Consider the following 25711-nt stretch of genomic DNA (forward strand, 5'->3'; position numbering starts at 1 on the left):
GCTAGATATCTACCCAGATCTCGAGTAGCGTACTCACAAGCGTCATCCCGAGGCTGGTGGAGATCCTCTCTGGAGGCAGGCCATTCCTTGCTCATGAGTTATGGGGGAGAGAGCCCGTTTCAGATGGTCAAGCTCCTCTCTACATCTGAGTCCCCCGCATGGCTGCTGCCCCCTCCTCCTGGGCAGTCTTACCTCATATAGCCTGTGGCAGAAAGCCACCTTGGTTTCTCCCCAAAATCTCTGCCCTGTGACAATGTGATAAAATCTCTGTGCTGTGACCATTTGAGTCGGGTGGGCTCAGCAGAGGACACACACCCTCACCCTGTCTCTTTAAGTAACTTGAGCTGGCTGCAGTCCTGAGGTGGGGGGGAACCGGCTCCCTCTGCCTGCGTGACTGGTACCTGGGTGGGGGGCATCTACCTGGTGGGCTGGGATCTGCCCGGTAACAGGCGATGTATTTCAAATGGGTTGGCTGGCAGCCAACCGGGGCTGGCCTCCACCGGACCAGGTGAATGAGGTCACGGGGCTATACAAGTTAGGACGGGTGAGGAGGCGGCCTCTTCGGCCATGAGGTGAAGCAGCGGCCATGAGGAGGGGACTCAGAGGAGCATAAACATCTGAAAGGGCCCTCTCCCCCAAAAACTCATGAACCAGGAACAGCCGGATGCTAGAAAGGATCTCACCGGCCTCTGGATGAAGTGTGTGAGTAAGGTACTCGAGATCTGATTAGATATCGAGCTGGCAGTAACTCAGATGCGTGATCAAAAGGCTACCTCAGCCACACTGTTTGCTCTTTAGGATTTCTAGGATATTGCTCAGTCTTGTACCCTATTTTCACCCTACCCCTGTAACCAATAAAGTCTTCCTTTGTGACTGGTGTGGGAGACTTATTGAGGGGTGAGTCTAAATTATGCCTAAGAGACCCCTTAGGTCTGCGGACTAAGGGAGACTGTCCTTTTTGCCCCCGGACTTGGGGAAGTGCCCCAAGTGCCTGTACTGGGTCGAGTACCCGTAGGACATTAGGCCTGTGTTTCCCCAAGGACACAGGGCCAGGAGTGAGTCCCTTTTCGGGGTGGTGGCGGCGACGTTACCCCCAGGCTAGCGAGGGTGCTCCAGGAAGGGGTCGGCCGGACATAAGGCGCCCCGGGGAGGCGCTCGGAGCCTGGCAGGGGGTCGGGCGCAGGGGGGGTGGGCGGCTCAACGCAGGAGCGCCCCCTACTGGCCCGCCACATAACCCCTGTGACCTCGTTCACCTGGTCCGATGGAGGCCAGCACCTGTTGGCTGTCGGCCAACCAATTTGTAATACATCACTAGTTGCCGGGCAGACTGTAGCCCACCAGGTAGAAGCCCCTCACCCAGGTAGCCAATACCAGTCACGTAGGCAGAGGGAGCAGGTTTCCCCCCTCCCTCAGGACTGGAGCCAGCTCAGGTTTCCTAAAGAGAGAGGGTAAGGGTGTGTCTCCTCTGCTGGGCCCATCCTAATCACATTGTCACAGAGCAGAGATTTTGGGGAGAAACAAAGGTGGCTTCCTACCACATTCTCCACTGCTGAGACCTCTGGTTTTGTCCCAGGTCTGTGCGGCTGGTTGTACCGTCTGCACCAGCAAGCTCTCTAATGCACAACCCTTTTTAAAATCCTTGCTCTGCTCCTGAAGGCTCAGGTATCTGGTTTGTCTGGAGACTTTGCTTCACGGGTTTTTATGCAGCTTGCCTCTGGAAGATCTTCTTTGCAAAGGTGGCAGAAATGTAATGCTTGAAAAAGGAAAAGCTTGGAGTCTGTGGCAAGAGGCTGGTGTGTGTTTTGGCATCACTAAGTGGCCTGTACCGTGAACCGTCCAAGATCTGATGCCATCTAAGACAAGACAGCGGTGAGACATTTATACTATCAAGAACATGATGTACTTCAGCAAATCTCTGTCTGAAGCAACTGGAGTTTATTACAAAGCCAGCCAGGCAGCAGACATACCTGAGAAGTGAACAAGTTGTGAATCAGTTAAGGAGGAAAAGGACCCCACTGGAAAGGAGAACGAGCTCTTTGCATTAGTCGTCACCACAAAGGAAGCTGATGAGATGCTGGAAAGAGCAGTTCTGCTGCAGGTTATAAAGATAAAGCATGGTCAGTGAATGAGGTGCCAGATGATTTAAACCCAGCAAATCATTGGTCCCATATGGTACATCTGAGTTATCTGAAGGAGCTCCGGTATGGCGTAGCTGAGCTGTTAGCAAAACCTGCAATCTGTCATTCAAAATAGCTGTTTGAACCAGGGGAACAAGGAGCTCTCAAAGCTGGGCAGCTTACAGGAGCACACAGCCCCAAACCGTCCCCAGCTTGTGGGTCCTGAGTGTCCGTAGAGCACTTGCATTGCATATTTCCAGCTCCCCCATTGCAGCCATCTGCAGACGCCTGCCTCCTGGCTGCCTCTCGGATAAACTGGGCGCAGCTCAAATTAACCCCCTGCCCCCGGTGCCTCCTCCCTCTGGCTTTTCCCAGCCCTTCTCTGGGCCCAGAGGTCTTCCTTTACTACGATAAGTACAGATGCAATAATAAACACTTGTGCCTCTGTTATCTGACAGGGTTTAACCAGCAAAGTTTTTGCGGAGGAAAACTGTCTCTCGCTAATCTTTAAGACTCCTTTGAATGTGACAACAGAGCAGTAGATAAAGGAGGAGCCCTTGCTATCGTCTGGTTAGATGACAAGAGGGCTTTGACAAAGCCTCTCCCAAAAGGCTACTTAAGAAACGAAGTAGTCACATGCAGAGAGGTGAAGGATTGTCAGGGATCAGAAGCCAGGTAAGCAACAGGCAACTGAAAAATAGGAATAAATAGCCAATTTTCCTGGCAGGGAAAACCTAACAATAGGATGCCTCCAAATTCTGCACCTGGATCCAGCCCCGTTTGATATTTTCCTTAATGATTTGAAAAGGAAGCTAGCCACCGACAGTTATTTAAGCCAGCCGAGCCCAGAGGAGACAATGGGGAACTTCAAAGGACCTCACTTAGCTAGATGAAGTGTAACACTATCACGGATGATTTCCCACGTTGATAGAGCTAAACCAGTGCGTAGCGGAGAGGGGGATTTGAACTCTGGCATGTTGTGCGAAGTCCTTGGGGTCTGGTGTCAGCCCGGCACAGGGGCCTGTGCAGGAGCATGAGCTCTGCTCCATGTGCAAGTGACAGCAAAGCCAGTGCTGGGGGGCTGTAGCAGGAGACGGGGTGGGAGAAGCAGGCTGCAAGTGTGGCAGGGACAATTAGAGTCCCCTGACCAGGGGCAGGCTGGGCTGGCAGGATACAAGCTCAGGGCCTGAGCTGGTCCAGCCCTGAGTGGATCTGGCCCCTGGCAGCCGGGCTGTTGGCTAATAACTGAGTGGGGGTGAGCAAGGCATGGGGGTGGGCACTGGGGAGGATGGAAGGAGCCCTGAAGGCGATGCGCAGCAACTCCGGTGCTCGTGAGGCCTGACTTGAGTCATACAGCTGGACGCGATGGGAAACTTGGTCGTCACACCAGACGGCAAAGCTAACATGTTTAATGATTTCTTTGCCTCCGTCTTCCTAAGTAGGGACCAGAACAGCCACCTCCCTGATGGGCCCCCCTCGGGCCCCAGGGGAGGCACACCTGGCCCACGGGTTAGCGAGGATTTAGTTAGGGAGCTTCTGGAGGGGCTGGACGTATTCAAGTCAGCCGGCCCGGATGATCTCCATCCTAGAGTTCTAAAGGAACTGGCCGAGGTCATTGCAAGTCCCCTGGCACAACTTTACGAGCGCTCGTGGGGCTCTGGTGAGGTACCGGAGGACTGGAAGAGGGCCAACGTGGTCCCCATCTTCAAAAAAGGCAGGAAGGAGGACCCAGGAAACTATAGGCCGGTTAGTCTTACCTCAATCCTGGGCAAGCTGTTGGAGAAAATTATGCTGGCACACATCCAGGAGGGGCCAGCAGGGGACTGCATGCTTAGGGGCAACCAACACGGGTTCATCAGTGGCAGGTCCTGTCAGACCAACCTGGTGGCCTTTTACGATCAGATCACCAGATCATTAGACGCAGGGGTAGCAGTGGACATCGTCTTCCTGGACTTCCAGAAGGCTTTCGACACTGTCTCTCACCCCGTTCTCATTAGAAACTGGGGGGCTGTGGTGTCTACGCCCACACAATCAAATGGGTCGCCAACTGGCTGGTGGGCCGCACCCAGAGGGTGGTAGTGGATGGGTCCTTCTCAACCTGGAAGGACGTGGGCAGTGGGGTCCCCCAGGGCTCGGTCCTCGGGTCTGCACTGTTCAACATCTTCATCAGCGATTTGGACGAGGGGGTAAAAAGCACCTGTTCAAATTTGCTGATGACACTAAGATGTGGGGGGACATGGGCACATTGGAAGGATGCAACAGGCTACAATCAGACCTAGACAGGTTACAAGGGTGGGAGGACAAGAATAGGATGGGTTTCAACACAGACAAGTGCAAGGTGCTGCACGTGGGGAGGAACAACCGGCACCATAACTACAGGTTGGGGAACTCCCCTCTTGTCAGCATGGAGGCGGAAAGGGTTTGGGGGTCATCATTGACTCCAAGATGAACATGGGCCGGCAGTGTGGGGAGGCAGTTAGGAAGGCCAACCGCACCTTGGCATGCATCCACAGATGCATCTCGAGCAGGTCCAAAAAGGTGATGCTCCCCCTCTGTGCGGCACTGGTCAGGCCGCAGCTGGAGTACTGCGTCCAGTTCTGGGCGCCGCACTTCAAGAGGGATTTGGACAGCATGTAGAGGGTCCAGAGGAGGCCACTTGCATGATCAGGGGGCAGCAGGGCAGGCCCTATGAGGAGAGGCTAAAGGGATGTGAACCTGTTCAGCCTCCACAAGAGAAGGCTGAGGGGGGATCTTGTGGCCTGTTATAAACTAGTCAGGGGGGATCAGCAGGCATTAGGGGAGTCACTGTTCCCCCAAGCACCACTAGGAGTGACCAGGAATAACGGTCACAAGCTGGCAGAGGGTAGGTTTAGGTTAGATATCAGGAGGCGCTACTTCACGGTCAGGGCGGCTAGGGTCTGGAACCAACTTCCAAGAGAAGTGGTTGCTGGCCCCTACCCTGGGGGTGTTTAAGAGGAGGCTGGGTGAACATCTTGCTGGGGTCATTTGACCCCAGTATTCTTTCCTGCCATGGTAGGGGGTCGGACTAGATGATCTGCTCAGGTCCCTTCCGAACCTAGAAACTATGAAACTATGAAGCTGGGTCCAGATGCCTCGGGAAGTTGGGCCCGTTCACACCAAATGTCTTTGAATACAGCCTGGTGCAAACCTCTGTACCTGGGAACAGGACGGCAGGTCACATCAGGTGGCTGGCTCCAGGGAACGGCGACTCTGGAGGGATCAGTGTTCATGGTAACCGAGCAATCGGGCACTGCTGCCCAGCATGAGGATGCTGTTGCGGAAGCAGCTAAAGCAATCCTTGGATGTACAAAGGGGAGCAGCAAACGGGGCAGGGAGATGGTTTCACGGAAAAGTCAGCACGGATGAGACAGACGAGAAGACTCTGCACGCCTTGCGTCCGCCGTCTGCTCTGTAAAAAGTGCCTTTGAAGCTGGACGGGGGTCAAACGAGGGATGCAAAGTGTGACCTTGCACAGGGTGCAGCCACCGAGGAGGGCACTGTGCAATGTGCCCCTTCTACCGGGATTTTACACCATCAGCCAGCCTTGGCTCCCCTTGGCCCTGCTTCCTAAGGAGACCTGTGCTTTTCCCAGGGGCCGTGTATACATGGGGACTGGACACCCCGTTAAGCATCCTCTGCTTTCGATACTGCGAGAGAGAAGTCTGCATGGATCATCCTGCCAAACAAATGGTATTGAAATGCCATTTTGCTCCTTCTCTGCCTGTTCTTCTAAAGAGCCCATGGAGATCCTCGCCCTCGGTGATATGGTAGAAGAGGTCCCCAGCCACATCTTCAGGGGTACTTTGGCTTGCATCTACCCCAGGGCTTATTCACTTAGAGGTGAGGAAGAGAAAAAGGAAGATTTTTCTGCTTCTCCAGAAGAAGCTTTGCTCTTCTTGGCTTCTTGGTGGCAGAACAGGCTTTCCAAGCCCTCAGTCTCCATCTCACCAAGCATTAGACTTTCTGCTTTCCTTCAATGCCCTGCTGTGGTTGTGCATCTGGCCCCACACTGAAGGGCTGCTTCGGGTTTTGAAGGGAACATGGGACCTTTCTTTTTTTTACTCCCTCCTGCCTCGCTCATTGCTGGAGGCAACGGAGGTTTGCACACATAAATCACCTTGGCCTTTCCTTTGCCCCTTCTCCTCTCCCCCATTGAGGATCTGGCCAGCTTGATCAGTCAGGCTGGAGATTATACCCTTCAGCAACCCTTTCTAAGCAGGTGGCTAATTACCAGGCTGTTGTAGCTATATGTAACAAGGTGCCTTACCATTTAGCTCTTGCTTGAACCAGTTAGCATTAATGAAGACTTAGATCTCATTAAACACTCCCTTCAAGCTGTGTTTGATGTCAGACACAGCGATTTATTTGGTGGCGCTGACTGTTGGGATTAGAAGATGGAGCTGGCTGCAGTTTTCTGTCTGCGCCCCTGCAGCTTTGGATCAGGAGCCGTTTCCACTCGCGCTTGAAAGGACCAGGCTTACTTGTCATTGTCAGTGGATTTTCATTCTCGAGGCAGGACACCAGAAGGATGGCACAACTCCCCGGTGGTGGCCGGCAGCATCCCCTTCAGAACAGCTGGGAAACAGCAGCAGCCTGTGTGGGATTAAGACCCCAAATATCCCCCTTCTTGGCTGCTGAGCACTTCAAGGAATATCTGGGCAAAAACACTCATTTGCTGAAAGCACAGACCTTCCTTTCTAGTTTCTACCATCTCCCTACCATGGAGATGGTTCTCCTGGCACGACGCTTTGCATCGGGCCACAGGGCCGGCGGCTGTAAGCAGATAAATTAAAGCAACACAAAACTCTTGTGCTGCCAGTTTGCTGATCCTGTGCTCTTAGCTGGGCCCAGTTCCCCTCCAGTCACTGGGTCTCTTCTTCTTGCCTCCCCATGGTGCAGTTTGTGACTGTCTGTCCCAACAATGGCTCCAGGAAAACCAGCATCTGAGTGCTGTGAGGGGACGTGCAAGTCACCAGTCCCTGGTAGAGATGATGAAGGGTAGAGCTAGGATTCAGAGTGACCTCGACAAATTGGAGGATTGGGGTAAAAGAAATCTCATGAGGTTTGACAAGGACAAGTGCAAAGTCCTGCACTTAGGAGGGAGCAATTCCCTGCACCGGTACAGGCTGGGGGTGACTGGCTGGGCAGCAGCTCTGCGGAAAAGCACCTGGTGGGGACAGTGGGCAATAAGATGGAGATGAGCCAACACTGTGCCCATGTTGTGCCAAGAAGGGTAACAGCATCCTTGGCTGCATTGGTAGGACCACTGCCAGCAGGTGGAGGGCAGTGATTCTTTCCCTCTATTCAGCACTGGGGAGTCCACATCTGGAGTCCTGTGTCCAGTTGTGGGCCCCGTGTGGCAACTGAAAAGTATGTCTGTGTAATAAAAGTGCTTGTTGAAGGCTTTATGAAGATTAGACCAAGTGTTTTTCTGTATTTGTTTAGATATTAAACTATACATTGTTGCTAAAAGCCTAATTATAGTTTAAGATGTAGTGAGGCTTTGTATAAAGTAAGGCCTAGTAAATTTAGCAAAGCCTAGAAGTAGTAAGGCCCTGTGGCACAGTTAAAATTACTTTATTAAAGGAATGCAAGACTTGTATTGCTATTGGTCAGTCTATGGACAGTTGAAGAAAAAGGAATCTAAGTGGTCGTATGTTATCAGTGTCCTTCAGGAGCTATAAATTAGCTGAAATATCTGGAAACCATTCAGAAGGAAGATGCAGCTCTGTGAAAAGGATTAGTTAGCTGTTGCCTGGATTAGTGGGCCCTTGGACCTCAAGGAGCCCAAGAACTGCATTCCAGGGTCCTTCCCGGCACCCCTCAGACAGTGTTGCTTGGGGACGCCTGACCTCGCTGAACTTTGTGGAAAGAGAAGCTTGCTGTGTATCAGGCATCAGAGGGACTGCCGACAAGTTGCTGACGTGAATTGCTTTTGTCTGTCATCATTTGTCTTGTTATTACACGTAGTTGTGTTTTTTTAAGTCAATAAATCTTTCTTACCTTTCTACCCCCAACCACACTCTCAATCTAAACCCTCCACAGGTGGCTGGGACACCCCCCACTACAGAAAGGGTGTGGGGAAATTGGAGACAGTCCAGTGGAGGGCAATGAAAATGGTTATGTGGCTGGAGGACATGACTTGTGAGGAGAGGCTGAGGAAACTGGGCTTACTGAGGCTAGAGAAGAGAAGACCGAGGAGGATTGAGTAGCAGCCTTCACCTCCCTGCAGGGGGACTGCAAAGAGGATGGAGCTGAGCTGGTCTCAGTGGGGGCAGGTGACAGAAGGGGCAATGGGCTCACGTTGCAGCAAGGGAAGTTGAGGTTGGTTATTAGGGAAAACTTTCTCACGAGGAGGGTGGTGAAGCACTGGAACAGGTTGCCCAGGGAAGTCGTGGCATCTCCATCCTTGGAGGTGTTGAAGACCAGGGTGGACAAAGCTTTGGCTGGCATGATGGAGTTGGGGCTGGTCCTGCTTGGAGCAGGGGCTGGACCTCCTGAGTTCCCTTCAACCCTCATTGTCTGTGATTTGGTGACTCAGGAAATACTGCAGAGTGTGGGGGGGGGATAGAGATACTGGCGTATCGCTGGCTTTGTTGTCTGGTTCCTCTTCCAGCAAGGAGGAGGAACTCTGTTTTCAAGGCCGGCATGTTGGCCCCCATCTGCTGATAGCCTGAGGATGCAGGAGACAAAGCTGAAGGGGAAGGGGAAAGGGAAAGTCCTTCCCGAGCTTAAGCAGAGGATGCCCTTGCTCTGAGCACCTCCGCTTTCCCAGACAAGCCTGGATGCAGCCGCAGCTGTTTCCATCTGCGTCTCCGGCCCACTTTGTCCCTCCTCGCTATCTCCCCTTCCCACCTGTGGCCCCACGGACTAAAGGCTCAGGAGATGAGGATGTGCTAGCACAAGCTCCCTTCTGCTCCCTCTGAAAGGGCCGGGCAGAGCGCCCTTGTCCCACTGGCTGAGCTGCCGGGACTTCCAGCGCTCTCACATCTGGGACAAGTCTATCCCTCTGCTGCAGGACTTGCTGCTCAGGCTCTGTCTCAGCCAGCAGCAAGGTACTCCCTAAGGATTGCGTGGCTGCTGCTTTCTTGCCTAGATTTCCTTATGCACTCATAGTTTCATAGTTTCATATTTTCTAGGGTCGGAAGGGACATGAGCAGATCGTCTAGTCCGACCCCCCGCCATGGCAGGAAAGAATACTGGGGTCAAATGACCCCAGCAAGATGTTCATCTAACCTCCTCTTAAACACCCCCAGGGTAGGAGCCTGCACCACTTCTCTTGGAAGCTGGTCCCAGATCCTAGCTGCCCTGACCGTGAAGTCGCGCCTCCTGATGTCTAGTCTGAATGTACCCTCTGCCAGCTTGTGACCGTTATTCCTGGTCACTCCTGGCAGTGCTTGGGGGAACAGTGACTCCCCCAATGCCTGCTGATCCCCCCTGACTGGTTTATAACAGGCCACAAGATCCCCCTCAGCCTTCTCTTGTGGAGGCTGAACAGGTCCAGGTCCCGTCACCTCTCCTCATAGGGCCTGCCCTGTTGTCCCCTGATCATACGAGTGGCCTCCTCTGGACCCTCTCCATGCTGTCGACATCCCTCTTGAAGTGCGGCGCCCAGACCTGGACGCAATACTCCAGCTGCGGCCTGACCAGTGCCGCACAGAGGGGGAGCATCACCTTTTTGGACCTGCTCGAGATGCATCTGTGGATGCATGCCAAGGTGCGGTTGGCCTTCCTAACTGCCTCCCCACACTGCCGGCCCATGTTCATCTTGGAGTCAATGATGACCCCCAAATCCCTTTCTGCCTCCGTGCTGACAAGAGGGGAGTTCCCCAACCTGTAGGTATGGTGCCGGTTGTTCCTCCCGAGGTGCATCACCTTGCACTTGTCTGTGTTGAAGCCCATCCTATTCTCATCCGCCCTCCCTTGTAACCTGTCTAGGTCTGATTGTAGCCTGTTGCATCCTTCCAATGTGCCTGCGTCCCCCCACATCTTAGTGTCATCAGCAAATTTGAACAGGGTGCTTTTTACCCCCTCGTCCCAATCACTGATGAAGATGTTGAACAGTGCGGGCCCTATGACGGAGCTCTGGGGGACCCCACTGCCCACGTCCTTCCAGGTTGAGAAGGACCCATCCACCACCACCCTCTGGGTGCGGCCCTCCGGCCAGTTGGCGACCCATTTGACTGTGTGGGTGGCTACACCATAGCCCCCCAGTTTCTTAATGAGAACAGGGTGAGAGACAGTGTCAAAAGCCTTCCGGAAGTCCAGGTTCTCCTCCATGTTCATTGCAATGCTCAAGGCTTATAGCAGCTCCTCTGGCTTGCAGAGGCTCTACTAGCATCTGTTAGGGCAATTGCTTTTCTTTTATATATGTAACCCTCTTCATATCCCTTCTCCAGACCAGCCTTTGCCAGCAGGCCTTCACAAATCTCCAAATTCTAGTTATGTTTAAGGCAAGAAATATGAGAATAAATATTAATTGCTTGGTTTTTTTTAATCCAAATTCTATATCTGCTTCTTTTTGGGTGTCATGCATCTTTTCAGGTGGGATTAAAGCATAGACCAATTTTTGGGCCCTGGCATCATGCTTTGCTGGAATTTCAGTTTTCCTTTCAGAAAAAAGTAAATGTCCTTCCCCTAGGTTTAAGGCAGAGTTTGAAAACATGACCCCGCTGAAGCTGATTGTCTGATGTCTGAATGGGCCTGCAGACAGCTCTGGACCGTGGCTCTGGGAGGTGGGACGTCATCGCACATTTCCATGGGCACTTCCTTCAAGACCCACTCGCTGCCTGGGGTGGGGAGACCTTGTTGGTGCAGGGCTGTGTCAGCTTAATGTGATCATGTTGGACGGGAGTCCAGATCAACTCCATCCCAGCACGTTGAAAGCGTTGACGCATGAAATCACAGCATCTTTAATAACATTATCAAAGGGAGGAGGTACAATGTGACTGGAGAATAGCAATTGCACTGCTGCTGTTTGAGAGAGGTGAAAAAGTGACACAGCTACAGGCCTGTGATCTGACTGCGACAGCTTGCGCAGCTTTAGGACAAACTTTGAAGGAAGAATTAAAGACATGGCAGTCGGTGGAAAATGGGTTTCCATTTACTGCCATGTACATGCAGTAAATGCAAGGGGTCTGTTAAAGGCAAACTATAGCAGATCAACCTATCTTTTTTCATAAATTGGCTGATTTTGTGGATAAGGCAGATGCAGCTGATCTGATTTATCTGGACAGTCCCATGCACCGGTGCAGGCTGGGGCTGACTGACTGGGCAGCAGCTCTGTAGAAAAGGACCTGGGGGTGATGTGGGACAGTAAGATAGAAATGAGGCAGCAGTGCACCTGTGTTGTCAAGAAGGCAAATGGTATCCTGGGCTGCATTGGTATGAGCATTGTCAGCACATTGAGGTCAGTGATTCTTCCCTTCTATTCAGCACTGGGGGGGGCCACATCTGGAGTCCTGTGTCCAGCTGTGGGCCCCCCACTTTAGAAAGGATGTGGACACGTTGGAGAGAGTCCAGTGGAGGACAGCAAAAATGGTTGGGAGCTGGAGGACAGGACTGGTGAGGAGAGGCTGAGGGAACTGGGCTGATTTAGTCTGGAGAAGAGAAGACCAAGGGGGATGGAATAGCAGCCTTCACCTCCCTGCAGGGGGGCTGCAAAGAGGATGGAGCTGGGCTGTTCTCAGTGGGGCAGATGACAGGGCAAGGAGCAATAGGCTCAAGCTGCAGCAGGGAAAGTTGAGGTTGGATATTAGGAAAAACTTTCTCATGAGGAGGGTGGTGAAGCACTGGAACAGACTCCCCAGAAGGGTGGTGGGGTCTCCATCCTTGGAGGTTTCAAAGACCTGGCTAGACAAAGCCTTGGCTGGGATGATGCAGCTGGGGCTGGTCCTGCTTGGAGCAGGGGGTTGGACTAGATGTGACCTCCTGAGCTCCCTCCAACCCTTGTTGTCTGTGATCCTGTGATTCTATGACTTCAGTAAGACATCTGATAAAATGTTAGTTAAATATGAGAAGATAGGAATTAGTTCAAGGTGGATAAGAAACTGGCTAAAGGGGATAAAATGGCACAAAATGTAGTCACGTGCTAATAGGCAGACAAAGTTCTCTGGATAAATCTGATATCTTTTATTAGATGAACAGAAACAGTGGGAAAAATTCTTCTTTGCATGCTTTTCGTACAAACACCCTTCGTCAGGCTGAGGAAGCATTTGCAATTGGTGTGTGCTCTTCCTGGCTAGGATGAATAGTAAAGAAGCCAGAGGCTGGTCTGCACACAAGACGGGCAGTCAGAGAAGATGTAAATTAAGGAGTCAGTGGGTGAGAGACAGGCTGGGGGTGGGGAGAAGGGGGATGAATGTAGCAGGTGAATAGTGGAGAGGTACCTGGGGAGTCAGATGTCAGGCAGGTTATAATCTGTCATAAATCCAGTGTCTATGTTTAGTCCATGATTTTTTGTATCCAGGAGGCTGATGAAGTGAAGTTCATGGGCTCGTCTGTGAAAAGTGTTTTGTAAATTCCCTTTGAGGATTAGATCTGAGAGATTGGAGAGGGAGTAGTTTTCTTGTGAGAAATGTGCCCCACATGTAGTTGGGTATTCTTGTCTTTGATGGATTTCTGGTGGGCGTTCATTTTGGTGTCCAATTGTTTGGTTTCTCCTACGTCTTTTTGATCAGGGCATGTGGTATACTGGATGAGATGTATCACATTTCTGGAGGTGCAGCTGCAGGACCTGGGAACGCTGATGGCTCTGTCGTGGGGTGCAGTGTTTGTGTGGGTGGTGGAGATGTGTTGGCAGGTTTTACATTTCTTGTCCCAGTGCGGTCTGGACCTATCCGGTGGGTTTTGGGCTGTAGGAAATTTGCTTCTGGTGATGAGGCTAGTGAGGTTTGGTTCTTGTTTGAACGCTGGGATAGGTGGCTCTGGCAAGATCTTTTTAAGAATCGGGTCTCCTTCTAGTATGAGCTGCAATTGTTTCCGGATTATCCGTACAGGTTCGAGGGAGGGGTGACCTGTCATAACCAGTGGTATGAGATTTGCGGGAGTTTTCCTTCTGCACTGCAGCAGTTCTTCATGTGGTATCCGGGTGACTCTTTCAAACATGCGATCTCTGTCTGGAGGAGTGTCCTTGTTGGGTGAAAGCCTTTTTGAGATCACAGGTTTTCTCCTCAGTGCAAATTCGGTGGTATGTGAGGGCTTGCTAGTAAAATTTCCTGATGACAAAAGTTTCATAGTTTCATAGTTGGTCAGGTGGGAAGGGACCTGAGCAGATCATCTAGTCCGACCCCCTGCCATGCTAGGAAAGAGTACTGGGTCAAACGACCCCAGCAAGATGTTCACCCAGCCTCCTCTTAAACACCCTCAGGGTAGGAGCCAGCACCCCTTCTCTTGGAGGTTGGTTCCAGACCCTAGCCGCCCTGACCATGAAGTCGCGCCTCCTGATATCTAACCTAAACCTACCCTCTGCCAGCTTGTGACCGTTATTCCTGGTCAATCCTGGCGGTGCTCGGGGGAACAGGGACTCCCCCAGTGCCTGCTGATCCCCTCTGACTAACTTGTACCAGGCCACTAGATCCCCCTCAGCCTTCTCTTGTGGAGGCTGAACAGGTTCAGGTCCCGTTGCCTCCCCTTGTAGGGCCTGCCTTGCTGACCCCTGATCATGCAAGTGGCCTCCTCTGGACCCTCTCCATGCTGCCCACATCCCTCCTGAAGTGCGGCGCCCAGACCTGGACGCAGTACTCCCGCTGCGGCCTGACCAGTGCCGCATAGAGGGGGAGGATCACCTCCCTGGACCTGCTCGAGATGCATCTGCGGATGCAGGACAAGGTGTGGTTGGCCTTCCTGACCGCGTCCCCACACTGCCGGCCCATGTTCATCTTGGCGTCAATGATGACTCCAAAATCCTTTTCTGCCTCTGTACTGACGAGAAGGGAGTTCCCCAACCTGTAGGTATGGAGCCGGTTGTTCCTCCCCAGGTGCAGCACCTTGCATTTGTCGGTGTTGAATCCCATCCTGTTCTCATCCGCCCACCCCTGTAACCTGTCTAGGTCTGATTGTAGCCTATTCCTCCCTTCTCGTGTGCCCACATCCCCCCACATCTTAGTGTCGTTTGCAAATTTGCACAGGGTGCTTTTTTACCCCCTCGTCCAAATCACTGATGAAGATGTTGAACAGTGCGGGCCCAAGGACTGAGCCCTGGGGGACCCCACTGCCCACATCCCTCCAGGTTGGAAATGACCCATCCACCACTGCTGTCTGGGTGCGGCCCTCCAGCCAGTTGGCGACTCATTTGACTGTGGGTGCTGACACCACAGCCCCCAGTTTCTTAATGAGAATGGGGTGAGAGACAGTGTCGAAGGCCTTCCGGAAGTCCAGGAAGACGATGTCCACTGCTCCCCCTGCGTCTAAGGATTTGGTGACCTGGTCGTAGAAGGCCACCAGGTTGGTGTGACAGGACCTGCCGCTAATGAACCCGTGTTGGTTGCCCCTAAGCATGATCTCCCCCCCGGCCCCTCGGGGACATGTGCCAGGATAATTCTCTCAAAACGCTTGCCCAGGATCGAGGTAAGACTAACTGGCCTATAGTTTCCCGGGTCCTCCTTCCTCCCTTTTTTGAAGATGGGAAACACGTTGGCCTCTTTCAGTCCTCTGGCCCCACACCAGAGCACCACGAGTGCTCGTACGGCCATGCCGGGGGTCCCGCAATGACTGCAGCCAATTCCCTCAGCACTCGGGGGTGGAGATCGTCCGGACCAGCTGACTTGAACACATCCAGGCCCTCCAGACATTCCCTGACTAGATCCTCACTGACCCTGGGCCTGGGTGTGCCTCCCCTGGGGCCTGAGGGGGCCCGGTAGGAGGGTGACCCAGTCCCTGTTCAGGAAAATGGAGCCAAAGAAATCATTAAATATGTTGGCTTTGTCGTCTGGTGTGATGACCAAATTTCCTAGCGTGTCTTGCAGGGGCCCCACGTTACCTGGTACCTTCTTTTTGCCCCCTATATATTTAAAAAAGGACTTCTTGTTGTCCTTGATCCGGAAAGCTAGTCCCAGTCCCATCTCTGCCTTGGCCTTCCTGACCCTCCCTGCATCCCCAAGCAACCGCAGTGTAGTCCTCCTGGGGATGGCCCCTCCCTGCCATCGGGTGTGTGACGCAGAGTAGAATCAGGGCATTGTGCAGGAAGAAGTGGGTGATCTTGAGGACCAGAGTAGTAAAAATGCTATGAAAAATGTAATGGGAAAACATTCAGGGTCAGGCATATAGGCACTGACAAGAGGACTGGTTATGATAAATGGGATTTCCTCCAGTGTAAATGAAAGAGGATGTCGACTGGGGGTGTATCATGAACCACCACTGGGCTGCATCCATGAAAAGTGCAAATGCATTTCTGGGATGCTCGTCGAGAGCTATTTTCTGTGGTGGAGGAGAGGAGGTTGTAATGCCAGCGTGAAATGTCCCGGTGAGACCTTACCTCAACACTGGGCAGACTGTAGCCACATCTGCTGAAAGAGGATTAGATGAACTGAAGCAGCAAAGGGCTATGCAGAAAGGCTACAGAGATGACAGAATAAAGGGAGAGTGTATTTGATGGTGAGAGCAAAAGATCTTGGCTTTAGCCTAGCAAAATGAGGCCTGTGAGTAAGTAATATGGCTCTCGATAAATACATCAGGGAGGTAAACACCATGTCAGAAGAACTGTTTAAGTTAACGGATGGTGTTGGTCCAAGGTAAATGGGCAGAAAATGCCATGAATAAATTTAGGCTGGAAATTAAGGTTTCTAGCTACCTGAGCCGTGTGCTTCTGGAGCAGCCTCCTGACAGGAATAGAGGATCAGAAAACTAGCCTGCAGTGGAGCTCGATTGGCTCGTGAAGGGGAATATACGTTGTGTGATCCAGATCCAGAACTGTACTGGATCTCTTTCCTGAGCAGCGGCAGTGCAGCGGGAGCCCAGCAGTGCATGTGCGCACGTCTCAGGTTGTTCTTGTACACATGCATCACTTTGCACTTATTGGAGTTGAAATTCATGCACTGTTTTATTGCCCCTTTGCTCCGTTTTATGAGCTCCTTCTGCAGGTCTTCACAAAGTGCTTGCTTTTTTTTTGTTACCAGCCTGCATCATTTGGTATCACCTGCAGACTTGGCCACTTCTATTCATCCTCATTTCCAAATCATTTCTGAATCTGTTCAACAGCTCAGGCCCTAGCACAAGCCACTACTAATTTCCCTCGATTGTGAGAAGTGATCATTTAGACCCACTCTTTCCTGTCCTTCAGCCCGTTGCTGATCCAGGACTGGAGCTTGCCTCTAATGTAGTGATTCTCCATCAGGATGTCACGGCAATGACACCAGGGTGCCCTGCAATGTTAGCAATGACAGATGCGTGAACCCAGTTCACAAGATAAACCCAGATATTTCACATAGGACTCCAGAGTGTTAAAAGCATCCTGGCCTGCTCTCATTTTTCTGAGTTCTCTGCAATAGAAGAATTACACTATTGTTTTTCTGTACTGAAAAAAAACAAGTGAAAGCTAAGAGCCGGCATTTTCTAAGGAGTGTGTTAAGTGTAACGAGGTTGAAAACTACTGCTCGAATGTCATGGCAACCTAAGAGCCTTTGGCCCAGGACTTTGTCAAAGCTTTTTTGAAGGTCCAGGTGCGCTACATCAGCTGGATCAGCCTGATCCACATTCTTATTGATGCCCCCAAAAAACTCTAGTGGACTGGCCAGGCTCAACCTCGTCTTGCAAGAGCCGTGTTGAGTCTGCCCCATCAAGTCCTGTTCATCCATGTGACAGACAATCCTGTTTTTTAGGATGCTTTCTACTGATTTGCCAGGCACAGAAATTAGGCTTGCTAGTTAAAATTCCTTGGATTCCCTCTGGAGCTGTATTTAGAAGACAACCTGAGCAAATTGCTGGCAGTGAATCATCTTTAATTGGAAATAACCTTCCTCCTAGTGAACCCCAACAAGTTGTAGGAGTAAAACCTGTTACTTTGATGGGTGAGGAGGGGTTCGTGCATTCTCTCACCTCACATTGTGTCTTGGTCCTGTCCAGAACCCACTTGCAAAGAAATGTTGCTCTCCCTTTTCTTCCCTTCTCAGTATACGATCCCCCAGCCACCTCCATGATATGTAAGTATCTTGGTCCCTTTTCCTGTTACTGTGTTAAGAGAGGCAGAATGACTTTGTGCATCAAGCAAGAAGTCAGGAGAACCTGCATTTTAATGCGGGGTTTTAAACCTCTCCTGTCCTCTTCGTGCACTGTTAGAAGCCAAGCGGGAGGGACTGTCGCTGCTCTCAGTCCATGCACGCTCCATCTCCAGGGTACAACACGGCAAAGGAAAGAAAACAAAGCGATTCCATCCTCTTTCTCACCTCTCCTTGTTTTATGGATCCTGGCTGCTCTGGATACCCAGAGGCCTCCTGATGGCCAGCACGCAGTGGACTGAGGGTGTGGACTCACACAGGTGGAAGGACTGCAAAGGGCGGCAGCTGGTACATTCTGATTATTGCCTGTAAACGAGCCGAGGGCTATGCAAATATAGCAAAATGGTTCCATTTTTAACTTGGCTAAAATAGTGTTCAGGTGGGAGTGGTTTTGCTGCATCTAAATTCTTCTCAGCCTGTTCCTATAAAAATATGAGAAGGTATGAGCTGCTGCTGTTCTGAAATGGTCCCCTGTGAAACAGCTCCAAAAGCACGCGTGTTCACACCCTGTGCAGGCAGGGATGTCATATTAATGATACGGTGACTGCCAGTCATGGTGCCCAGATTCTGGCAAACTTTCTTCTGTTTCCTCATAGCGTCACAGACAACGCGGGCTGGAAGGGAGCTCAGGAGGTCACATGTAGTCCAACCCCCTGGTCCAAGCAGGACCAGTCCCTTCTACATCATCCCAAACAGGGCTTTGTCAGGTCTTCAAAACCTCCAAGGATGGAGACCCCACCACCTCTCAAGTTAACTTCTTCCAGTGCTTCACCACCCTTCTCGTGAGAGAGTTTTTCCTAACATCCAACCTCAGCTTCCTTTGCTGCATCATGAGCCCATTGCTCCCTGTCCTGTCATCTGCCCCCACAGAGAACAGTCCAGCTCCATCCTCTTTACATCCCCCGGCAGGGAATTGAAGGCTGCTATCAAATCCTACCTCAGTCCTCTCTTCTGTCGTGTGCTTTGGACTGGCTTCCTTCTTTGCACCCTTGTGCTCAGTTGTTGTGGCACGCAGGGTGCAGGCTCTGTGCTGCGGGAGAGGGGAGGTTTGCTAGGTACACAGTGTCAATCAGAGGGTAGGGCACCTAACTATTGGTGCCGTGTGGCATTATAGGAAATGGGGATGGAGAGGAAGGGTAATCTCTTGCCTACAATGTCTGGCCTCTGCCAGGTCTGTACTTGATTGACATTGCTGTTTGCTTTGAGCCAGATGCAGCTAAAAGGAGGGAGATGGAACTTCTTCAGTATGTGGAGACTACCTGTGAATCAGAGCTGAAAAGCTTTTCTGAAAAGAGACTCAATGTTTAACCAAAATCAGTGGCTGGGGTTGGCGTTTGCAGTTTGGTGTGGTTGATAGATTTGGCCTTCTAGGAGATAACCCTCTAGGAGGTGCCCAGGATGCGCCATGGGGAGCTGTCTACCATGTACCCCGCATGATCTGGCAGCACCACCACCCGGAGCTATGGCCTGTGCAAAATATTGGGAACAGACCACATAGAAAGCTTGGATTGGAGGCATGATGATGAAGTGTCTGGGGGCCTTTGCTTGGGCACGGAGGAGTCGGGACACTTACATCTCAGACTGTGCCGCTGTTGTGTGAGGTTTTAGATGTCAAAAGCCTGCTAAGATTCCTGTTGATTGTGGGTGTGCAAACCTCCAGTGGCTTTGCTCACTCCAGCCTTACATTTTGATACAGCACAGGTGGCAAGTATATAGTTAAATCTGCACAGTGGAGTCTGGTATTATTTCCAGGTGCCTTCATCTTATGGAACGATGTAGTTTTCAGATGCACCTGCATTGCTACGGTTATACCAGGCTGTGGGAAGTGCGTCCTTATCTGTATGGCTGTGGGGAGACTGCCTGGAACAGCGCTTGTCATTTTGGGCGCTCCACCTTGAGAAAGACCTCAATAAGATGGAGGAATCTGAAGAAGATAGTAAATTATCCCATGACTGGAGGGACCGCACAATGAAGAGAGATGAAAAGTTTGCACAGTTATAGCCATGCCTCAGCTAGGTGGAGAAATCTGACTTACGTTTCCACGGACGTTGCCGCAAGCCGGGCTGAAATCTGCTGTTGCCCCTCTCTCCCCTGATTCCTGAGGCAGCTTCAGCTGCATTAGGAGATGAAGGTTTTTACTGAATGAAATGTGGCCTAGTTAATTCTCTCAGGACCATATCCCTGTGATTTCAAGTTTGTTTTTTTTTTAATGAAATGCAATTTTTTTTATGCTGGGACCTCACAGTGTTTCCAGTGCCCACAGACTTTTGCACTGAAAAAGCGTCAGGGAATTTAAATGGTAAGGGAAGAGCTGCAGGGGCCTGAGGGCCTGGCTTCCCATTCAGGGGCACTGGGGAGAGGTTTCTCTTTCCCTTCTGCGAGCAGGGCCAGACTTGAACCGAAACTCTCTGCAGGGCTGGAGCGCCTCGTTCCCTTCCCAGCAGTCAGCCTCCAGCTTCCCTCCTCGCCACCATTTCACACAACAGTGATTGATAATTAGTCTAACTTGCTAATATGAGCAGCAGTGAAACGGATTACAGCATTGACCTCTGCCTGCAGCACAAATAATCGCTGGCAAGGGCGAGTTATTATTGGATGAGCAAAGTGAGACCTAGCAGTCAACTTGCTGGAGCTTTCCCATCTGTTATGCAATAATTTTTCAGGCCTGAGGTTTCGGACAGAGCTGGGGTGCAGGGTTCAGGACCGCAATAGAGAGAGCTGCTTTGGATCAGGGAAGAGGCTGAAGTTTGGCACCGTGACGACTTTACACGATGTCGGGCTCCAGCAGGATCATTCACCCGTGCCCAGTTGGCACTGGTTTAATGGGTCTAATAGGAGCTGGCTGGGTACTGCTGGCAGGGGAGGGAATCCTCCGTGCATAAGTAGTGCCGCGGTTGAGAGGAGAGAACAAGGCAGGCAGCACGGCTCAGGTGTGGGTCAGGGTTCAGCGAATAAAGGAGCTGCGGTCCCTGGGAAGTCAGGATGCTACTCTTCAGGCACCTCTCTTTGAAGAGGAGTGGCCTTGACAGTAAAATGTTGCTTCTGCGGCAAGTTCCTATAAGTTTCTTACAGGTTCAAGGATAGAGACTGTGTCTTCGCCCCTCTCACCATCTGTCAGCTTGGCCTACATAAGCAGTGGAGTGTGCAGCCTTCTAGGTTTTAAAAGGAAAGCCCACGTTTGCTGCACAGCGCTGTCGGTGGGCGAACGCTAGCAAATCCCATGGCCGCAGAGTCCTGAACTGCCAGTCCACTTCCCTACAAGTGTTTGAGGCTGAGCCCTAGTGAGGGAAAAGAAGTCACGTGGGGTGCAAAGGATGCACCTGGGCGAACATGTCTAGCCTGCAAATGTCGAGCTTTTTAGGGTCCCTGATGGTGTACAAAGTCCCCTTCCTTTTTCACTATCTACGTACCTACATGGGAGATCATCCTGCTCTTGGAAGTCCAGCAGGGCCCCTGCAGCCTGTCGTAGGGTGAATACCAAGGAAAACCTCCCTACAGAAAGTTTTACAGAGGGAGGTAGGCCATGGAAAGCTCTCCTGGGCGTGGCATAGTTTGAGGTATTTATTCACCGGAGGACTAGTCAATACAGAATAATCTTACCCGGACCCCATGGAAGAGGAGCTTGTTGGGTGCCGCTGGACATTATCCTTCTCTGACTTCCACAAATCTTTTATTCCCACTTGACATGGAAAAGGTGGTAGATTTCTTGTTCTAAACCCTATATATATGTGTGTAATATATAAATATGTGAGTGTTTATGTCTGTGATATCAGAGAGATTCTGCGGTGTGATTATGGATTACAGTATCCCTCTGGTGCTAACCTCTTGTCCCCTTTTTTTCCCTCTCCTTAGAAATGTCTACGGCTAAATCCTGATGTTCCCATATGGGTCTCCAAACAGCGCATTCTCTGCACCCTGAACCACAGCCTCAAGGATGTTTTGAACTACGGGCTTTTCCAGCCAGCCTTCAATGGCCGGGCTGGAAAATTCCTGGATGAGGAGCGGTTGCTGAGGGAATACCCGCTGAATCCTGACACTCCTGTCCCCTACCTGGAGGTACCTGTCCTTTTATATGACTTGATATCTCCTTTTACTGTTGTATCTGAGTTCCTCGCAAGGAGGAAAAAAGAGTAACCATCATCTTTCTTTTCCTTGCCCGTGGGAGGAAAAGCATGAATATATCAGAAATGTGTGTGGGTGGGTCTGTTTCTGGTGAAGAATTTTTTGAAGGGAAACTTAGGCAACGGAATTATTTTTGCATCTCATTTGTGAGCGTCCTGGTCATTTCTCTCCCTCTGTTCCGTAACAGCAGTTGTGCTCCAATAAAAGCTGTGTTTGCCAGGCTGCGACCCTATCGATTAACGGCGTCCTTGTTCCAGTGGAGCGGAGCTGATATGGAAGGTCGTAGTCACAGCAGGAGCAGCAGTTTCTAAAGCAGAGGGAGGTAGCTTGGCATGTTAGTCTGAAGTCAGGGAAATCGACCCTGCGTTCAGTTTCTAAAGTGCTTAGGGACCGTCTCAAGGAGCGCTTGGAGTGTGGAGGTGAAGACCATGCATTGGACGTTGGACTCAAGCAGAGCTCTACAGAGACTGCAACACCAAAGCCGTGTGCTTAAACAAGTGCAGCCCCTGGTTGGGCATCACGGGCACATCTACTCATGCACTTTAATGCACAGTAGCCTATTTTACTGTGCATTAAAGCATCATGTAAAAAAATATGCAATTACACTAATGTGCAGTAAAATAGGCTGCTGTGCATTAAGCATCACTTTAAAAATGTGTGCTTTTGGTACTGCCTGTTAAGGCAGCCTAATGCACATTTATTTAGTACATTGCCTTGGAGGTACTAAATTTAATGCGCATTAGGACAAGTGCATTAGTGGTCATGTAGACGTGCCCCATGTGTGCAGTGGCTGGTGGGGGAGGATGCTCCATATAACAATACTTCCTGTTCATGCTTCCAAAGAGTTGTCTGGGCACATCTTCTTAGAAAGCACCATGCTTTGTTAAACCCCAAGGGTTCCCGTAAGAGTACTTAAACACCTCCACTTCACAAAAAGTCCTCCAGCTGCTCCTGAAAGAGAGTGCACACAACAGTGTCTTAGTGATCAAACAATGAATAGACACAAGGGGCATTTATACACGTGCTCTGGGAGATGGGGGGTGCTTTAATTAGAGCAGCTCCGAGAGCCACTCTAATTAAAGCACCCAAACATCATATGTCTCAGCATCCCCACACTGAAAGATGGCAGCAGGGGTGCTTGAACTAAACCTTGTCAAACAAGCTTTAGTTAAATAGCCCCTGCCTCCATTTTTAAGCTCAGGGATGCTGATTCACATGATGCTGGAGTCTGCATGGGCACGGTAATTAATAATTAATTGAGCCTGCTCCAATGCGTTATAATTACAGTGCATTGGAGCAGCCTCACTGCACATCTATAGGTGCCCAAGAGCATTGTAAGTGGTGTTAGAAATACTTTTAACATGTAAATGAAAGCTTTTGGTAACAAATTCACTGATATTCTTCAGATGGACTTCTATCCCTGGCAACATGTTTTTATGTTGATGGTTTAACATAACATGTATGCCTCAGCACACGTGTGTAAACACACTTGTCTCCAGGCTTCACACAGAGACAATGTCTCGGGTTCTTCAGTGTGGCCGGATATATAGCGTGCATCTTCGCAGCTTGAAAAGAGATACAAGAGCTTGGTACTCTTCCAAACCATGTAGAGCCTTGTCTGAAAGCAAGCTAGTCAGATTGCAACCCCCCGTCGGTAGTCGTGCAGAGGGCTGGATTAGCCCCCATGACTGCACCTGGCAGCAGTCAGGCAGTTGAGTCGGGCTCACCTGCACAGAAGCTACACAGTTAAAAAGAAGGTCAGGAGCTGGAGGAGACAATGAGCAATGGTGATGTGTCCCTGGGAAAGCTGACGGCAACAGGAGATGACAAAGAGCCGGTAGAGCAGCAGGGACTTGCATGTTGGCTTCCTGAGCTAAACGGCTTGGATGGGAGGGTGAGAAGGAGGAAGTTACTGCCCCGAGGGGTGCTTCTCTTCTTCATAGACTTTCATAGACATTGGGGCTGGAAGGGACCTCGGAAGATCATCGAGCTATCCTTTAGCTATGGCGAATTTCCAACTTAAAGCTGTCAGGTAAAAGCTGAATGTCGACTCCATTGGCGGTGTAGCCTCAAAGAAGCAAGAAATCTTTCCTTTTCAGCTGCGTCTCATGGTCTGTAAAGCACACGGGGTTTCATCTCACTCGAGAGCTCTTTCTGCAAGCAGGGAAAGCAGTGCTAGCCCTAGTACAGGCGCTGAGACCCAGCCCTTGCTGTTGACGGGTCTCTCATTTCTGCATTTGCAACTGCTGAGTTCCCAGGGCTGCCTTCAACACCTGTATGTTTAAACTGCTTCTTTTCCCAGCGCTCCACCTCTCAGCCCTAATTAGTTTTACTCAGTTCAAGTGTTTGAGGCCTACAAGAGTTCTTGCGCTTAATGAGCATGTTCTGTACAGCTTCAGGAATAACTACTGGACATGTCTAATAACGACCCCAGTTCTGGAGGTTTCTGGGCCCTTCCAGCCAAGTTGTGGAGCTTTGCTCTCGAGACATATGTAGAGATGTGGAAGATGACAGCAAAGGTCGACATGTCCTCCTGGTACCTCCCTCTGTCTTTCTGTGGAGATGGATGTCCCACACTGCAGTGTAGCACGTGGTTTGATGACTTCCGAATGTGTTGCTTGGAAGGGCTGCAGCTTCGTGTTCCCACTTGAGAGCCTTCATTCTTAAATAAAGGTCTCAGCCCCGGGCCTTGTGGTGATGGATGGGACGGTCACTGCTGCCAAGCCTGGCTGGTCCTTGCCTACGCTACGCCACGGAGGATGCTCAGCCGTAGATCTGTTAGGTCCACATCCACTTCCACATTACTATACCTGAGCCAGCGCTGCATGTCCTTGCCCTAATTAGCTGTCGGCCCCCATGGCAAGGCAGCCCAGGGGCTCCTGAGGCACCTCCTGACGCAGTGTGCCACGGTGTGTTAACGGGATGTTGGGGCTGCCCAAAGTGGGTCTTTCTCTGCACCCTGAGACTCTTCCATTCATGCTGCCTGCCAGGTTGTCATACCAGCACAGGGTTAGACAGGACCTCAAGGGTCCAAGCCCTGCATGCATACGGGGATGTTATTCCTGAACGAGCCCTATCAAAGGCTAAACCTGCTTCTCTTGCAAACCTGCAGCGAAGGAAGGAGATTCTGCCACTTCCCTGGGCAGGCTGCTGTGCTGCTGCCTTGCTGCTCTGATGGGAAAGAAACTTTTCCTAAAATATAATCTAAATCTGCTTTGCTGCAGGTTAAGGCTATTACCTTGTGTCCGACCCCTGCTGCAGAGAAGAGCTGTTGTTCTCTCTCTTCACAGCAGCCTTTCCCGGGTTTGAAAACTGCTGTCTTGTCCCATTTAATCTCCTTTTCTTCAGGCTAAACATGCCTCGCTCTCCCAGCCTTTTCTCATGTGGGCTACCATGAACTGGGTCAGGCCCAGTTCCCTGTGTCGCACGGATGCAGAGAGCGGAGGCTGGATGGGAGAGTGATGGGGTCTGAGCAGGGTTTTCCCCTTGCAGCCTCCAGCACCGAAGGTCTGAGACGGTCTGATCCAGAAGCCGTGCCCCGCACTCCTGTACTCAGTAGCTACTGATGCCCCTTTCCTCCAGGCATGTGTCCAGTCCCTTTCCAAACCTGGCTGAACGGTCAGCTTCGTGGCAATGAGTCCCACACTTTAATTACATGCTGGGTGAAAAAGAACTTCCTTTTGTCAGTTGTAAAGCGGTCTTTAATTTTAGCTTTCATATGGCTTGTCTTCTAGACCTCTTAATCTTGTTGTCACCTGCCTCTGGACTCCTTCACTTTCTTCACATCCTTCTTTAAGAATCAAGCCCAGAAATGCACATAATGCCCTAGCTGAGACCTAGCGAACACTGGGTGTGTCTACATGAGCATTAATGCATCATAGTTATTGAGCATTAAGTTTAGTAGTTGGATAACCAAATCCTAAATCAACGTGCATTAACTAGAGTAGTGCCGTCATGTGGCTATTTAGTGATGCTAACTGTGCAGCAGCTTAATAGCATCGCACAGCAGCCTATTTGCACGGTGTTGCCCTGCACGCTACTGCGCAGTAGAATTAGGCTATTGCACAATTAGCGTCTTCTACAGATGCATCCACTGAGTAAGGTGGTACCATCACCTCCCATACCTAATACTCCTCCTCTTGCTCCTGTTGATGCTGTCCAAAATTGCATTATTTGTTTTGTGATTGTGGTGACGTTGCTGACTCGTATTGAGTCTCTGATCCACCAAAACCCCCAGAC

The 25711-nt window shown here is 51.0% G+C and overlaps 1 protein-coding gene across 1 annotated transcript in view; it reads left to right on the plus strand.

The window, feature by feature from the left end:
* Positions 1–25711, plus strand: part of SHANK3 (SH3 and multiple ankyrin repeat domains 3) — a 589500-nt gene that overhangs the window by 52702 nt on the left and 511087 nt on the right. The window contains exon 4 of the mRNA XM_090041443.1: positions 21203–21406. Within this exon, the coding sequence (XP_089897569.1) occupies positions 21203–21406 (204 nt within the window). The remainder of the gene's footprint in view (positions 1–21202; positions 21407–25711) is intronic.

Source organism: Crocodylus siamensis, chromosome 4 (assembly GCF_052110815.1).
Source record: "Crocodylus siamensis isolate JL-2025a chromosome 4, ASM5211081v1, whole genome shotgun sequence".
In the NCBI taxonomy this organism is placed as follows: domain Eukaryota; kingdom Metazoa; phylum Chordata; order Crocodylia; family Crocodylidae; genus Crocodylus; species Crocodylus siamensis.